Source organism: Festucalex cinctus, unplaced genomic scaffold (assembly GCF_051991245.1).
Source record: "Festucalex cinctus isolate MCC-2025b unplaced genomic scaffold, RoL_Fcin_1.0 HiC_scaffold_39, whole genome shotgun sequence".
Lineage (NCBI taxonomy): Eukaryota > Metazoa > Chordata > Actinopteri > Syngnathiformes > Syngnathidae > Festucalex > Festucalex cinctus.
The window spans coordinates 62,545-79,371 of NW_027520286.1; the positions used below are offsets into that span (position 1 = coordinate 62,545).

General features: G+C 57.0%; 1 protein-coding gene across 1 annotated transcript; it reads left to right on the plus strand.

The window, feature by feature from the left end:
* The first annotated feature begins 2,535 nt into the window (after positions 1–2,535).
* LOC144011106 (uncharacterized) lies at positions 2,536–6,419 on the plus strand. Its single transcript, XM_077511564.1, has 9 exons — positions 2,536–2,541; positions 3,186–3,374; positions 3,462–4,362; positions 4,440–4,623; positions 4,716–4,936; positions 5,014–5,252; positions 5,343–5,600; positions 5,688–5,871; positions 5,982–6,419. Exons 1-9 carry the CDS (start codon positions 2,536–2,538, stop codon positions 6,320–6,322), a joined length of 2,523 nt encoding a protein of 840 aa, XP_077367690.1. The 3' UTR covers positions 6,323–6,419.
* Positions 6,420–16,827: the final 10,408 nt, after the last annotated feature.

Genomic DNA, 16,827 nt, shown 5'->3' on the forward strand with positions numbered 1-16,827 from the left:
GAGCATCCGCCGGATTTTTCCCCGTTCCGATCGGCCGCCGTTTTGACCGAATTCCGGAATCGCGACGCACCGCCGCCGCGGTTCCAACTGCCGCGCGGGAGTTATCCCCCCGCCATTCAAAGTCAATGGAGTGCGAGCTAGCACACTGGCTAACTTCCAAATCGCATTCCAGCTTCCCATAGACCGCCATGCATTAGGCTTCCGCAAAAGCGACGCGCTTCCAGGCTCGGAGCGCCCGGGGGCTAACCCTAATTATGCCCCGATAGCATCCCGTTAGAACCCCGCGATTTGGAATCCACATTATCGGCGGTGCATTTCCTGGAATTTGACAAATTTGGAACTAAACGTTTAAAACTCCTAAAAACGGCAAAAATGCATCGCTCTCTTCTGAAATGTATCTAAGGCTAATTTTCGTGTCATAAAAATGCTTTTTTGGAGCAAAAAAATGCAATTTAAAAATTCAAAAAACTGCAGTTGGCCTACTTGGCCACATGATGGCGCCAAGAGACCGTATAATAATTTTAGCACACAAAATTTGACTTTTCTAACTGAGGGCACAAAAGTTGGAATTGGGGTCCGCTTCCTGGAACTTGACCAAAAGTCCTACATATTGACACAAGATGCTGCCGGCTCAAAAATTCGTTCCAAGTTGGTCTAGAACTTGGAAGGTCAGCCCAATTCCTGGAAAATACAACTTGGTCTATATCTTGGAAGGTCAGCCCAATTCCTGGAAAATTACCTTATCCACCATTCACTCATTGCCAACATGAAGGTAAAACTCACCCAGTCTCACAAAATTTGACTTTTCTAACTGAGGGCACAAAAGTTGGAATTGGGGTCCGCTTCCTGGAACTTGACCAAAAGTCCTACATATTGACACAAGATGCTGCCGGCTCAAGAATTCTTTCCAAGTTGCTCTAGAACTTGGAAGGTCAGCCCAATTCCTGGAAAATACAACTTGGTCTATATCTTGGAAGGTCAGCCCAATTCCTGGAAAATTACCTTATCCACCATTCACTCATTGCCACCATGAAGGTAAGACTCACCATGTGTCACGCTCCTGGTTCCACACATTCTATTTCTAAAAATCATTCATATTGACAAATTACTGATCATTTTCACCCGCTTTATCAATTCATGACTTGGGCATTTTCAAGTTCAAAACCCTAACTCTATAAAAGCCCTACCTGCTTTTTCGTTTCAAGCTTTGCCACTATGAAGGTAAGACTCATCATCCTGTTTCATTCTCTTGGTTCCACACATTATATATATTTTTTTTAACTTTTTAATGATTAATATTGACAAATTACTGCTCATTTTCACCCGCTTCATCAACTCATGACTTGGGCATTTTCAAGCTCAAAACCCTAACTCTATAAAAAGCCCTACATGCATTTTCGTTTCAAACTTTGCCACTATGAAGGTAAGACTAATCCTGTTTCACTCTCCTGGTTCCACAAATTCTAGTTTTTTTTTTTTTTTAATGATTAATATTGACAAATTACTGCTCATTTCCACCTGCTTTATTAATGAATGACTCAGGCATTTTCTAACTAAAACCCTAATTCTGTATGTAACGATTCTGGAAGCCAATGTACTCTTCCAGGATATATACATGTAATATTTCAGGATAGAGACATGTTCGCTTCCAGGATATATACATGTAATATTTCAGGATAGAAACATGTCCTCTTCCACGATACAGACTCAATTTGGCACTCCCCAAAAGGGGTGTGTCTTCATTTTTGAACCATCCTATAAGAAGAGGCGGGGGCCCCTTTAACCGTTTTTCTCATTTCCAACTGTGCCACCATGAAGGTAAGACTCAACCTGTGTTGCTCTCCTGGTTCCGTGCATTGTATTTTTAAAAAAATGATTATTATTGACAAATTAGTGCTCATTTTCACCTGCTTCATCAATTAATGACTTGGGCACTTTTTGCTAAAAGCCTGTCTTTTTTTATGTCGCTATCCTGGAAGCCGATGTACTCTTCCAGGAAATATACATGTTATTACATGTAATATTCCAGGAAAAAGACATTTTTACATGTAGTTTTCCAGGAAGGAGACGTGTTAGTACATGAGGTGTGCCTTCAATCTGGAAGCACCCAATTAAACGACGGGCCCCTCTACCTGTGTTCTCATTTCCAAATTTGCCACCATGAAGTTAAAACTAACCCTGTGTCACTCTGCTGGGTCCACGCATTCTAGTTCTTTCTTTAGTTTTTTGTTTTAATTATTAATATTGACAAATTACTGCTCATTTCCGCCTTCTTTATCAATTAAGGACTTGGGCATTTTCAAGCTAAAAGCCTATCTTTTTTTATGTCACTATTCTGGAAGCCAGTGTAATCTTCCAGGATATATACATGTAGTGTTCCAGGATAGAGACAGAGACATGTCAGTACATGTCCTCTTCCAGGATACAGACTCAATTTGGCACTCCCCAAAAGGGGTGTGTCTTCATTTTTGAACCATCCTATAAGAGGAGGCGGGGGCCCCTCAACCGTTTTTTCTCATTTCCAACTGTGCCACCATGAAGGTAAGACTCAACCTGTGTCGCTCTCCTGGTTCCGTGCATTGTATTTTTAAAAAAATGATTACTATTGACAAATTAGTGCTCATTTTCACCTGCTTCATCAATTAATGACTTGGGCACTTTTTGCTAAAAGCCTATCTTTTTTTATGTCGCTATCCTGGAAGCCGATGTACTCTTCCAGGAAATACACATGTTATTACATGTAATATTCCAGGAAAAAGACATTTTTACATGTAGTTTTCCAGGAAAAATACATTTTTACATGTAGTTTTTCAGGAAGGAGACATTATCAAGCATTGCACTGTCTGTCTTTGCCTGTGATATACTTAACGTATGGAGGTCCAATTCCTGAAAAGTGACCTTACCCATCCAGATTGGCAACAACCTCAATATCCACTACGACGCCACTCAAAGTTTTTCATCTCTTACGGGTAATATGTGGAGCAGCTCTCACCTCAGAGAAGGAATTCAGAAATATGGTAAATCGCTCCCTTCAGACCAGCATGGAGGTCCCATTCCTGGAACTTGACCTCATGAACTTTACTCATGACCATTTGTGAATATTGATCTAGATTAATTTTTATTTTATTTTTTTTAACATTCAAATGGCTTTTTCACCCTAGAGACAATGTCCTCTCTGCAACAAGTCCTATGCCTCCCTGTCCCGCCACGTCAAGGGAGTGCACGGGTACAAGGATGACACAATGAGGCGTCTGTACCTTGCGAAGAAAAACCTCCGCTACAGCGGGAAACTCAGGTGCCCCGTGGAGCATTGCGATTCTAAAGAATTCACGCGACTCGATAAGCACCTCCTTTTGCTCCATGGAGTTGAACCAGTATGTCCACTTTACGCAGCAACTTTGTAAAACACACACTGTAATTTTACTTCATATTCCGTTCAATCTTTGCTTATTATTCTACAGGGAAAGACATTGGCCAAAATTATGGCAAAAGCCAAAAAAGCTGCGATTAAGCGGCAATTGAGGCACATGATAGAAACCGAACAAGGAGAAGCAGAAGCGGTTCAAATTCCCCCAGAACTTCTCGGCACACCACCCCACCGCGAGGAGCTTACCGGGTGCCAGGTGCCACTGACACCAGGGAGGAACCTCTTCATTCCATCCCCCGGGCGAGTGGCGATGGCTCCCACAGAAGCAGCAGGGGATCAAAGTTTAACGTTGACCCATGTGGCCGATGGGTTGGCTTTGGTCAAGGTACAATTGCAAATGCTGCTACAGGAAGTTGAAGGCCTGCAGAACTTGACGCAGACTCTCCTGCATCAAAGAGCTGCTGAAACACCACCTCCAACTCCTGCTACCGATGCACCTGCCGCTCTTGCCGCAGCGCCTGCCCCTGCTGCCACTCCCGTGGCTGCAACTGATGCCACTCCCGCCGCTGCACCTGCCGCTCCACCTGCTGCCACTCCGGCCGCTGAACCTGCTGCCGCTCCCGCCGCTGCACCCGCCTCTCCCGCCGCTGGACCTGCTGCCGCTCCCGCCGCTGCGCCTGCCTCTCCCGCCGCTGCACCTGCTGCCTCTCCCGCCGCTGCACCTGCTGCCACTCCCGCCGCTGCCCCTGCTGCCACTCCCGCCGCTGCCCCTGCTGCCACTCCCGCCGCTGCCCCTGCTGCCACTCCCGCCGCTGCACCTGCTGCCACTCCCGCCGCTGCACCTGCTGCCACGCCCGCCGCTGCACCCGCTGCCACTCCCGCCTCGCCATCTGCAACAATTGACGATGCTCCTCAAACCCCGTCCACATCGACAGCCCTCTCCATGTGGAAGATCCAGCCGTGCACCACCCCACTGTGCCGCACACCAAACCTAGGTGAGTATTAGTGGTGTTTACTTACACAAAGATACCGCTCTCCTGTGAAGATGCTACCTGTAATTTTTTACTTTTAGAAAACCTTCTCAGAGCATTTACAGAACACCTGACCGGACCCAGCCAGACCTCCCAAGCACGGCGAAATATAAACCAACGGCGATCGTATGCCAAAAGGTTTATTTTGCACATGTCTGGGGTGGAGGCCGGCTCCGACATCAATAAGGGCCTCCAGTTCCTGCACGACACGAACAGGCTTCATGAGTATGTAGCTCTGCTTTGTTCTCTACAAATCCAAGTCATTGCATTCATTTCTGTATTAACACTGCTTATCCTTTCCATCGTTTGCTCTTCAGTTTTCTCAAGAAACTTCAAGAAACCCTCAAACCCACGAGCCAAAAGCACGTTATTGTTGACGTCGAGGCCTTCCTCAACTTTGTTGCAGTGTCGAATTTACCGAAGGTCAGGGCAACAAAACAACATATAAATTATGCTCTGTCGAGGTTGGCCAGCTGGAAGAAGGGGCTGGGGGCAGCCATCGTCAAACAGAGGCTCGAGTACAAGAGAGCTAAGAAAGGTTAGTTTCTGTACAAACAGGTTACTCTTTCACTTAAAGCCTGATGTCGCTGAGTAATTGGCCCAATTTTTCTACAGACAAACTGGTGAGCTCGAGGAACATGCTCATGTTCGTTAAAAGGGCTCCGAGCGAGGCGAAGGCGGCCATAAATGAGCTGGCCAAAGGGTTGCACAACACCGCCGCTCTTCAATACTGCACAGGGCTGCTGGTGGGAGTGATGGCAATCATGTCGGGGCACCGCAAGTGCGTCTTCATGTCCATCAAGCCAGAGAACATCCTGGAAGCGGAACTGTACAAGGGCACCTTCATCATCAGGGTAAGTGTTAACGACGGAGATTTTCAAGTTGTCATAGAAATCGATTGGCACCGCATAACATTTTCTTCTACATTGGACTTTCACACGCAGGTACCGGATCACAAGACGGCCCAATCCTTTGGGCCGGCTATGGTGACGGTCAACCAGGTCACCATGCACTGTCTGCTGAAGCTGGAGAAATTGAGGCCGCATCTTCGCGGCTTCCACAAAAATCCACAAACCTTCTTTTTTAACACACAAGGCAGCGAGTGTGTTAAAATGGGGGAGTATTTCACGAAGGCGTGGCGTCAAATGGGGCTGCCCGGTAAACCCAACCTCCGGGATATACGGACGGCCATTGCAACATGGGTGTGTGACTTTGATTCATATTGCTACTTCCGTACTCAGAACGGGATTCTTGTCATTGTTGAATATTTTTCACCTACTCTCCTACAGGCTGGTCGCAGTCTCGCCGAGCCCGAGACGAAGCGAATCAACAAAAGCATGTGCCACGACCCCAAAACCGCCCAAAAGTTTTACATGCTGGGGTCGGAGGCATCTGCGCAAGAAAGCCACCAAATCCGCATGTCCATCCTGCGCTCTCTGGTCAAATCCTCCAGCAAAACAAAGAGAGGACAATGTAAGTCTTTCACAATCAATCATGATAGACCTTTATTTGCATTAGTCCTTTCATTGCATGTTAATACTTGCTAGCAAAAAAAATGACTCTTTTTCTTTCAAAATCATTAGCAGCAGAAGGCCAGGAGGGCGCAGGCCAGGACAAGGACGAGGACGACGAGGACGACGACGAGGACGATGAGGATGACGAGGACGATGGCAGCGAGGATGACAAGAATGATGACGACGACGAGGATGACGACGACGATGACACCGATGATGACACTGGCGCCTCCGAGGGGGACAAAACCAGTACGGATGAGGAGGGGACAAACGATGATACCAGCACCTCCTATGAGGATGGCGATAGCCAAAATGGGAGCACAACAGACTTGGAAGGCGGAGAAATGGAAACCCAAACAGAGAATAAAGAAAGAGCGACTGCTGAAATTGCCATGGACATTGACACTTAACACAGAGAAATTGCTGTAAATATGTTAATACAACTTCTTGTATATATGTTTAGATTTCTTGTTTGGTTTGTTTATCTGTTTTAAATTAAAAACAAGAAAATCCTGTCTAAATTACTGTAAATATGTTGTTATAACTTAGATTGTTACTGTATATATGTTTATATTTCTTGTTTGGCTTGTTTATCTGTTTAAAATTAAAAACAGAAAATCCTGTGTAAATTACTGTACATATGTTGTTATGACTGAGATTGTTGTTGTATAAAGGTTTATATTTCTTGTTTGGCTTGTTTATCTGTTGCCTTGAGAGCAAAGTTGACCAATCGCTAGTTTATTTCTTTAAAAATTGCGCTTGGGATCCGCTCCGCACAGTTCCTGGAACTGGACCTTGGTTGGGGGTCCAATTCCAGGAACTGGGCGGAGGCCGGCCACGGAACCAGCGACCCCGCGAGCCGCAATCCCGGGGGGGGCTAGCTCCGCTTGGGACCCGCTCCGCCCAATTCCTGGAACTGACCCTTGGTTCAGGGTCAGATTCCAGGAATTGGGCGTAGACGGGTGAATGACCCAGCGGACCGGCGAGCCTCAATCCCGGTGTTCTCGGCCCCGCTTCGCGGAGCCTCGCGGGGGCTAGCTCCGCTTGGGACCCGCTCCGCCCAATTCCTGGAACTGGACCTTGGTTGGGGGTCCAGTTCCAGGAACTGGGCGTAGACGGGTGAATGACCCAGCGATGCTCCCGGATTCCTGGAAGTTGACCTCGGTACAGGTTGAATTCCTGGAATTGGAACTAGGGTTAGGGTTAGCTTCGCGGGGGCCTTGGTGCGCTTGGGGCCCGCTTCGCGGGCCAGGTTGAGCCCATCGGTAGCATTCCTGGAAGTTGACCTCGCTCCAGGTTGAATTCCTGGAATTCGACCGAAGGGGAGCTGGACCCACCAAAACCGGGACCAACCATGCCGGTGTTCTCGGCCCCGCTCCGCGGGGCCTCGGTGCGCTTGGGGCCCGCTGCGCGGGCCAGGTCGGGCCCATCGGTAGCATTCCTGGAAGTTGACCTCGCTCCAGGTTGAATTCCTGGAATTCGACCGAAGGGGAGCTGGACCCACCAAACCCGGGACCAACCATGCCGGTGTTCTCGGCCCCGCTCCGCGGGGCCTCGGTGCGCTTGGGGCCCGCTGCGCGGGCCAGGTCGAGCCCATCGGTAGCATTCCTGGAAGTTGACCTCGCTCCAGGTTGAATTCCTGGAATTCGACCGAAGGGGAGCTGGACCCACCAAACCCGGGACCAACCATGCCGGTGTTCTCGGCCCCGCTCCGCGGGGCCTCGGTGCGCTTGGGGCCCGCTTCGCGGGCCGGGTTTAGCCCATCGGTCGGAATCCTGGAAATGGACCTTGGATGGGGTCGAATTCCTGGAAATCGACTCAAGCCGGGAACGGAACCTCCCTCCCCGGGTGCTACCATGGCGGTGTTCTCGGCCCCGCTTCGCGGGGCCTCGGTGTGCTTGGGGCCCGCTTCGCGGGCCGGGTTTAGCCCATCGGTCGAAATCCTGGAAATCGACCCTGGATGTGTCGAATTCCTGGAAATCGACTCAAGCCGGAAACGGAACCTCCCTCCCCGGGTGCTACCATGGCGGTGTTCTCGGCCCCGCTTCGCGGGGCCTCGGTGCGCTTGGGGCCCGCTTTGCGGGCCGGGTTTAGCCCATCGGTCGAAATCCTGGAAATCGACCCTGGATGTGTCAAATTCCTGGAAATCGACTCAAGCCGGGAACGGAGCCTCCCTCCCCGGGTGCTACCATGGCGGTACTCGGCCCCGCTTCGCGGGGCCTCGGTGCGCTTGGGGCCCGCTGCGCGGGCCAGGTTTAGCCCATCGGTCGAAATCCTGGAAATCGACCCTGGATGTGTCGAATTCCTGGAAATCGACTCAAGCCGGGAACGGAGCCTCCCTCCCCGGGTGCTACCATGGCGGTACTCGGCCCCGCTTCGCGGGGCCTCGGTGCGCTTGGGGCCCGCTGCGCGGGCCAGGTTTAGCCCATCGGTCGAAATCCTGGAAATGGACCTTGGATGGTGTCGAATTCCTGGAAATCGACTCAAGCCGGGAACCGAACCTCCCTCCCCGGGTGCTACCATGGCGGTACTCGGCCCCGCTTCGCGGGGCCTCGGTGCGCTTGGGGCCCGCTGCGCGGGCCAGGTTTAGCCCATCGGTCGAAATCCTGGAAATCGACCTTGGATGGGGTCGAATTCCTGGAAATCGACTCAAGCCGGGAACCGAACCTCCCTCCCCGGGTGGTACCATGGCGGTGTTCTCGGCCCCGCTTCGCGGGGCCTCGGTGTGCTTGGGGCCCGCTTCGCGGGCCAGGTTTTAGCCCATCGGTCGAAATCCTGGAAATGGACCTTGGATGGGGTCGAATTCCTGGAAATCGACTCAAGCCGGGAACCGAACCTCCCTCCCCGGGTGGTACCATGGCGGTGTTCTCGGCCCCGCTTCGCGGGGCCTCGGTGTGCTTGGGGCCCGCTTCGCGGGCCAGGTTTAGCCCATCGGTCGAAATCCTGGAAATGGACCTTGGATGGGGTCGAATTCCTGGAAATCGACTCAAGCCGGGAACCGAACCTCCCTCCCCGGGTGCTACCATGGCGGTACTGGGCCCCGCTTCGCGGGGCCTCGGTGCGCTTGGGGCCCGCTGCGCGGGCCAGGTTTAGCCCATCGGTCGAAATCCTGGAAATCGACCTTGGATGGGGTCGAATTCCTGGAAATCGACTCAAGCCGGGAACCGAACCTCCCTCCCCGGGTGGCACCATGGCGGTGTTCTCGGCCCCGCTTCGCGGGGCCTCGGTGCGCTTGGGGCCCGCTGCGCGGGCCAGGTTTAGCCCATCGGTCGAAATCCTGGAAATGGACCTTGGATGATGTCGAATTCCTGGAAATCGACTCAAGCCGGGAACCGAACCTCCCTCCCCGGGTGGTACCATGGCGGTGTTCTCGGCCCCGCTCCGCGGGGCCTCGGTGCGCTTGGGGCCCGCTTCGCGGGCCAGGTTTAGCCCATCGGTCGAAATCCTGGAAATCGACCTTGGATGATGTCGAATTCCTGGAAATCGACTCAAGCCGGGAACCGAACCTCCCTCCCCGGGTGCTACCATGGCGGTACTCGGCCCCGCTTCGCGGGGCCTCGGTGCGCTTGGGGCCCGCTGCGCGGGCCAGGTTTAGCCCATCTGTCGAAATCCTGGAAATGGACCTTGGATGGGGTCGAATTCCTGGAAATCGACTCAAGCCGGGAACCGAACCTCCCTCCCCGGGTGGCACCATGGCGGTGTTCTCGGCCCCGCTTCGCGGGGCCTCGGTGCGCTTGGGGCCCGCTGCGCGGGCCGGGTTTAGCCCATCGGTCGAAATCCTGGAAATCGACCCTGGATGTGTCGAATTCCTGGAAATCGACTCAAGCCGGGAACGGAACCTCCCTCCCCGGGTGCTACCATGGCGGTGTTCTCGGCCCCGCTCCGCGGGGCCTCGGTGCGCTTAAGGCCCGCTGCGCGGGCCAGGTTTAGCCCATCGGTCGAAATCCTGGAAATCGACCTTGGATGGGGTCGAATTCCTGGAAATCGACTCAAGCCGGGAACCGAACCTCCCTCCCCGGGTGCTACCATGGCGGTACTCGGCCCCGCTTCGCGGGGCCTCGGTGCGCTTGGGGCCCGCTGCGCGGGCCAGGTTTAGACCATCGGTCGAAATCCTGGAAATCGACCTTGGATGGGGTCGAATTCCTGGAAATCGACTCAAGCCGGGAACCGAACCTCCCTCCCCGGGTGGCACCATGGCGGTGTTCTCGGCCCCGCTTCGCGGGGCCTCGGTGCGCTTGGGGCCCGCTGCGCGGGCCGGGTTTAGCCCATCGGTCGAAATCCTGGAAATCGACCCTGGATGTGTCGAATTCCTGGAAATCGACTCAAGCCGGGAACCGAACCTCCCTCCCCGGGTGCTACCATGGCGGTGTTCTCGGCCCCGCTCCGCGGGGCCTCGGTGCGCTTGGGGCCCGCTTCGCGGGCCAGGTTTAGCCCATCGGTCGAAATCCTGGAAATCGACCCTGGATGTGTCGAATTCCTGGAAATCGACTCAAGCCGGAAACCGAACCTCCCTCCCCGGGTGCTACCATGGCGGTGTTCTCGGCCCCGCTTCGCGGGGCCTCGGTGCGCTTGGGGCCCGCTGCGCGGGCCGGGTTTAGCCCATCGGTCGAAATCCTGGAAATGGACCTTGGATGGGGTCGAATTCCTGGAAATCGACTCAAGCCGGGAACGGAACCTCCCTCCCCGGGTGCTACCATGGCGGTGTTCTCGGCCCCGCTCCGCGGGGCCTCGGTGCGCTTAAGGCCCGCTGCGCGGGCCAGGTTTAGCCCATCGGTCGAAATCCTGGAAATCGACCTTGGATGGGGTCGAATTCCTGGAAATCGACTCAAGCCGGGAACCGAACCTCCCTCCCCGGGTGCTACCATGGCGGTACTCGGCCCCGCTTCGCGGGGCCGGTGCGCTTGGGGCCCGCTGCGCGGGCCAGGTTTAGCCCATCTGTCGAAATCCTGGAAATGGACCTTGGATGGGGTCGAATTCCTGGAAATCGACTCAAGCCGGGAACCGAACCTCCCTCCCCGGGTGCTACCATGGCGGTACTCGGCCCCGCTTTGCGGGGCCTCGGTGCGCTTGGGGCCCGCTGCGCGGGCCAGGTTTAGCCCATCGGTCGAAATCCTGGAAATCGACCTTGGATGGGGTCGAATTCCTGGAAATCGACTCAAGCCGGGAACCGAACCTCCCTCCCCGGGTGCTACCATGGCGGTACTCGGCCCCGCTTCGCGGGGCCTCGGTGCGCTAGGGGCCCGCTGCGCGGGCCAGGTTTAGACCATCGGTCGAAATCCTGGAAATCGACCTTGGATGGGGTCGAATTCCTGGAAATCGACTCAAGCCGGGAACCGAACCTCCCTCCCCGGGTGGCACCATGGCGGTGTTCTCGGCCCCGCTTCGCGGGGCCTCGGTGCGCTTGGGGGCCGCTGCGCGGGCCGGGTTTAGCCCATCGGTCGAAATCCTGGAAATCGACCCTGGATGTGTCGAATTCCTGGAAATCGACTCAAGCCGGGAACGGAACCTCCCTCCCCGGGTGCTACCATGGCGGTGTTCTCGGCCCCGCTCCGCGGGGCCTCGGTGCGCTTAAGGCCCGCTGCGCGGGCCAGGTTTAGCCCATCGGTCGAAATCCTGGAAATCGACCTTGGATGGGGTCGAATTCCTGGAAATCGACTCAAGCCGGGAACCGAACCTCCCTCCCCGGGTGCTACCATGGCGGTACTCGGCCCCGCTTCGCGGGGCCTCGGTGCGCTTGGGGCCCGCTGCGCGGGCCAGGTTTAGACCATCGGTCGAAATCCTGGAAATCGACCTTGGATGGGGTCGAATTCCTGGAAATCGACTCAAGCCGGGAACCGAACCTCCCTCCCCGGGTGGCACCATGGCGGTGTTCTCGGCCCCGCTTCGCGGGGCCTCGGTGCGCTTGGGGCCCGCTGCGCGGGCCGGGTTTAGCCCATCGGTCGAAATCCTGGAAATCGACCCTGGATGTGTCGAATTCCTGGAAATCGACTCAAGCCGGGAACCGAACCTCCCTCCCCGGGTGCTACCATGGCGGTGTTCTCGGCCCCGCTTCGCGGGGCCTCGGTGCGCTTGGGGCCCGCTGCGCGGGCCGGGTTTAGCCCATCGGTCGAAATCCTGGAAATCGACCCTGGATGTGTCGAATTCCTGGAAATCGACTCAAGCCGGGAACCGAACCTCCCTCCCCGGGTGCTACCATGGCGGTGTTCTCGGCCCCGCTCCGCGGGGCCTCGGTGCGCTTGGGGCCCGCTTCGCGGGCCAGGTTTAGCCCATCGGTCGAAATCCTGGAAATCGACCCTGGATGTGTCGAATTCCTGGAAATCGACTCAAGCCGGAAACCGAACCTCCCTCCCCGGGTGCTACCATGGCGGTGTTCTCGGCCCCGCTTCGCGGGGCCTCGGTGCGCTTGGGGCCCGCTGCGCGGGCCGGGTTTAGCCCATCGGTCGAAATCCTGGAAATGGACCTTGGATGGGGTCGAATTCCTGGAAATCGACTCAAGCCGGAAACGGAACCTCCCTCCCCGGGTGCTACCATGGCGGTGTTCTCGGCCCCGCTTCGCGGGGCCTCGGTGCGCTTGGGGCCCGCTTCGCGGGCCAGGTTTAGCCCATCGGTCGAAATCCTGGAAATCGACCTTGGATGTGTCGAATTCCTGGAAATCGACTCAAGCCGGAAACGGAACCTCCCTCCCCGGGTGCTACCATGGCGGTGTTCTCGGCCCCGCTTCGCGGGGCCTCGGTGCGCTTGGGGCCCGCTTCGCGGGCCGGGTTTAGCCCATCGGTCGAAATCCTGGAAATCGACCTTGGATGGGGTCGAATTCCTGGAAATCGACTCAAGCCGGGAACGGAGCCTCCCTCCCCGGGTGCTACCATGGCGGTGTTCTCGGCCCCGCTTCGCGGGGCCTCGGTGCGCTTGGGGCCCGCTTCGCGGGCCGGGTTTAGCCCATCGGTCGAAATCCTGGAAATCGACCCTGGATGTGTCGAATTCCTGGAAATCGACTCAAGCCGGGAACGGAACCTCCCTCCCCGGGTGCTACCATGGCGGTGTTCTCGGCCCCGCTTCGCGGGGCCTCGGTGCGCTTGGGGCCCGCTTCGCGGGCCAGGTTTAGCCCATCGGTCGAAATCCTGGAAATCGACCCTGGATGTGTCGAATTCCTGGAAATCGACTCAAGCCGGGAACGGAGCCTCCCTCCCCGGGTGCTACCATGGCGGTGTTCTCGGCCCCGCTTCGCGGGGCCTCGGTGCGCTTGGGGCCCGCTGCGCGGGCCAGGTTTAGCCCATCGGTCGAAATCCTGGAAATCGACCCTGGATGTGTCGAATTCCTGGAAATCGACTCAAGCCGGAAACGGAACCTCCCTCCCCGGGTGCTACCATGGCGGTGTTCTCGGCCCCGCTTCGCGGGGCCTCGGTGCGCTTGGGGCCCGCTTCGCGGGCCGGGTTTAGCCCATCGGTCGAAATCCTGGAAATCGACCCTGGATGTGTCGAATTCCTGGAAATCGACTCAAGCCGGAAACGGAACCTCCCTCCCCGGGTGCTACCATGGCGGTACTCGGCCCCGCTTCGCGGGGCCTCGGTGCGCTTGGGGCCCGCTTCGCGGGCCAGGTTTAGCCCATCGGTCGAAATCCGGGAAATCGACCCTGGATGTGTCGAATACCTGGAAATCGACTCAAGCCGGAAACCGAACCTCCCTCCCCGGGTGCTACCATGGCGGTGTTCTTGGCCCCGCTTCGCGGGGCCTCGGTGCGCTTGGGGCCCGCTGCGCGGGCCGGGTTTAGCCCATCGGTCGAAATCCTGGAAATGGACCTTGGATGGGGTCGAATTCCTGGAAATCGACTCAAGCCGGGAACCGAACCTCCCTCCCCGGGTGGTACCATGGCGGTACTCGGCCCCGCTTCGCGGGGCCTCGGTGCGCTTGGGGCCCGCTGCGCGGGCCAGGTTTAGCCCATCGGTCGAAATCCTGGAAATCGACCTTGGATGTGTCGAATTCCTGGAAATCGACTCAAGCCGGAAACGGAACCTCCCTCCTCGGGTGCTACCATGGCGGTGTTCTCGGCCCCGCTTCGCGGGGCCTCGGTGCGCTTGGGGCCCGCTTCGCGGGCCGGGTTTAGCCCATCGGTCGAAATCCTGGAAATCGACCTTGGATGTGTCGAATTCCTGGAAATCGACTCAAGCCGGAAACGGAACCTCCCTCCCCGGGTGCTACCATGGCGGTGTTCTCGGCCCCGCTTCGCGGGGCCTCGGTGCGCTTGGGGCCCGCTTCGCGGGCCGGGTTTAGCCCATCGGTCGAAATCCTGGAAATCGACCCTGGATGTGTCGAATTCCTGGAAATCGACTCAAGCCGGAAACGGAACCTCCCTCCCCGGGTGCTACCATGGCGGTGTTCTCGGCCCCGCTTCGCGGGGCCTCGGTGCGCTTGGGGCCCGCTGCGCGGCCCAGGTTTAGCCCATCGGTCGAAATCCTGGAAATCGACCCTGGATGTGTCGAATTCCTGGAAATCGACTCAAGCCGGAAACGGAACCTCCCTCCCCGGGTGCTACCATGGCGGTGTTCTCGGCCCCGCTTCGCGGGGCCTCGGTGCGCTTGGGGCCCGCTTCGCGGGCCGGGTTTAGCCCATCGGTCGAAATCCTGGAAATCGACCCTGGATGTGTCGAATTCCTGGAAATCGACTCAAGCCGGAAACGGAACCTCCCTCCCCGGGTGCTACCATGGCGGTGTTCTCGGCCCCGCTTCGCGGGGCCTCGGTGCGCTTGGGGCCCGCTTCGCGGGCCGGGTTTAGCCCATCGGTCGAAATCCTGGAAATCGACCTTGGATGTGTCGAATTCCTGGAAATCGACTCAAGCCGGAAACGGAACCTCCCTCCCCGGGTGCTACCATGGCGGTGTTCTCGGCCCCGCTTCGCGGGGCCTCGGTGCGCTTGGGGCCCGCTTCGCGGGCCGGGTTTAGCCCATCGGTCGAAATCCTGGAAATCGACCCTGGATGTGTCGAATTCCTGGAAATCGACTCAAGCCGGAAACGGAACCTCCCTCCCCGGGTGCTACCATGGCGGTGTTCTCGGCCCCGCTTCGCGGGGCCTCGGTGCGCTTGGGGCCCGCTGCGCGGCCCAGGTTTAGCCCATCGGTCGAAATCCTGGAAATCGACCCTGGATGTGTCGAATTCCTGGAAATCGACTCAAGCCGGAAACGGAACCTCCCTCCCCGGGTGCTACCATGGCGGTGTTCTCGGCCCCGCTTCGCGGGGCCTCGGTGCGCTTGGGGCCCGCTGCGCGGCCCAGGTTTAGCCCATCGGTCGAAATCCTGGAAATCGACCCTGGATGTGTCGAATTCCTGGAAATCGACTCAAGCCGGAAACGGAACCTCCCTCCCCGGGTGCTACCATGGCGGTGTTCTCGGCCCCGCTTCGCGGGGCCTCGGTGCGCTTGGGGCCCGCTTCGCGGGCCGGGTTTAGCCCATCGGTCGAAATCCTGGAAATCGACCCTGGATGTGTCGAATTCCTGGAAATCGACTCAAGCCGGAAACGGAACCTCCCTCCCCGGGTGCTACCATGGCGGTGTTCTCGGCCCCGCTTCGCGGGGCCTCGGTGCGCTTGGGGCCCGCTTCGCGGGCCAGGTTTAGCCCATCGGTCGAAATCCTGGAAATCGACCTTGGATGTGTCGAATTCCTGGAAATCGACTCAAGCCGGAAACGGAACCTCCCTCCCCGGGTGCTACCATGGCGGTGTTCTCGGCCCCGCTTCGCGGGGCCTCGGTGCGCTTGGGGCCCGCTTCGCGGGCCGGGTTTAGCCCATCGGTCGAAATCCTGGAAATCGACCCTGGATGTGTCGAATTCCTGGAAATCGACTCAAGCCGGAAACGGAACCTCCCTCCCCGGGTGCTACCATGGCGGTGTTCTCGGCCCCGCTTCGCGGGGCCTCGGTGCGCTTGGGGCCCGCTGCGCGGGCCAGGTTTAGCCCATCGGTCGAAATCCTGGAAATCGACCTCGGTCCAGGTTGAATTCCTGGAATTGGACTTCGGGGGTCAGGTTTAGCCCATCGGTCGCATTCCTGGAATTCGACCTCGGTCCTCCAGGTTGAATTCCTGGAATTCGACCTAGCGGGCAGGTTAACCGATCGGTAGGAATCCTGGAAATGAACCCCGGTTGTTTGGGGTTGGTTTCCTGGAAATCGACTTCGGGGGTTAGGTTAGCCCATCGGTAGAAATCCTGGAAATGAACCTCGGTTGGTTCGGGGTTGAATTCCTGGAAATCGACTCAAGCCAGGGACGGAATCGGAACCACCCACCCCGGGCCGGTGCTCTCGGCCCGGCTTCGCGGAGCAGGTTTAGCCCATCGGTAGGAATCCTGGAACTGGACCTTGGATGGTTGGGGTCGAATTCCTGGAAATCGACTCAAGCCAGGGACGGAATCGGAACCACCCACCCCGGGCCGGTGCTCTCGGCCCGGCTTCGCAGAGCAGGTTTAGCCCATCGGTAGGAATCCTGGAACTGGACCTTGGGTGGTGGTTGGGGTTAAATTCCTGGAAATCGACTTCGGGGGTTAGGTTAGCCCATCGGTAGAAATCCTGGAAATGAACCTCGGTTGGTTCGGGGTTGAATTCCTGGAAATCGACTCAAGCCGGGGACGGAATCGGAACCACCCACCCCGGGCCGGTGCTCTCGGCCCGGCTTCGCGGGGCAGGTTTAGCCCATCGGTAGCATTCCTGGAAATCGACTTCGAACCACCCCCCCGGGCCGGTGCTCTCGGCCCGGCTTCGCGGGGCAGGTTTAGCCCATCGGTAGCATTCCTGGAAATCGACTTCGAACCACCCCCCCGGGCCGGTGCTCTCGGCCCGGCTTCGCGGGGCAGGTTTAGCCCATCGGTAGCATTCCTGGAAATCGACTTCGGAGGTCAGGTTTAGCCCATCGGTAGCTTTCATGGAAGTTGACCTCG

Excerpts from the sequence above, each read along its gene's own strand:
- LOC144011106 (XM_077511564.1), top strand. Across the intron at positions 4,363-4,439 it reads GTGCCGCACACCAAACCTAG|AAAACCTTCTCAGAGCATTT; the intron begins GTGAGTATTAGT and ends TTTTACTTTTAG. Across the intron at positions 4,624-4,715 it reads GACACGAACAGGCTTCATGA|TTTTCTCAAGAAACTTCAAG; the intron begins GTATGTAGCTCT and ends TTTGCTCTTCAG.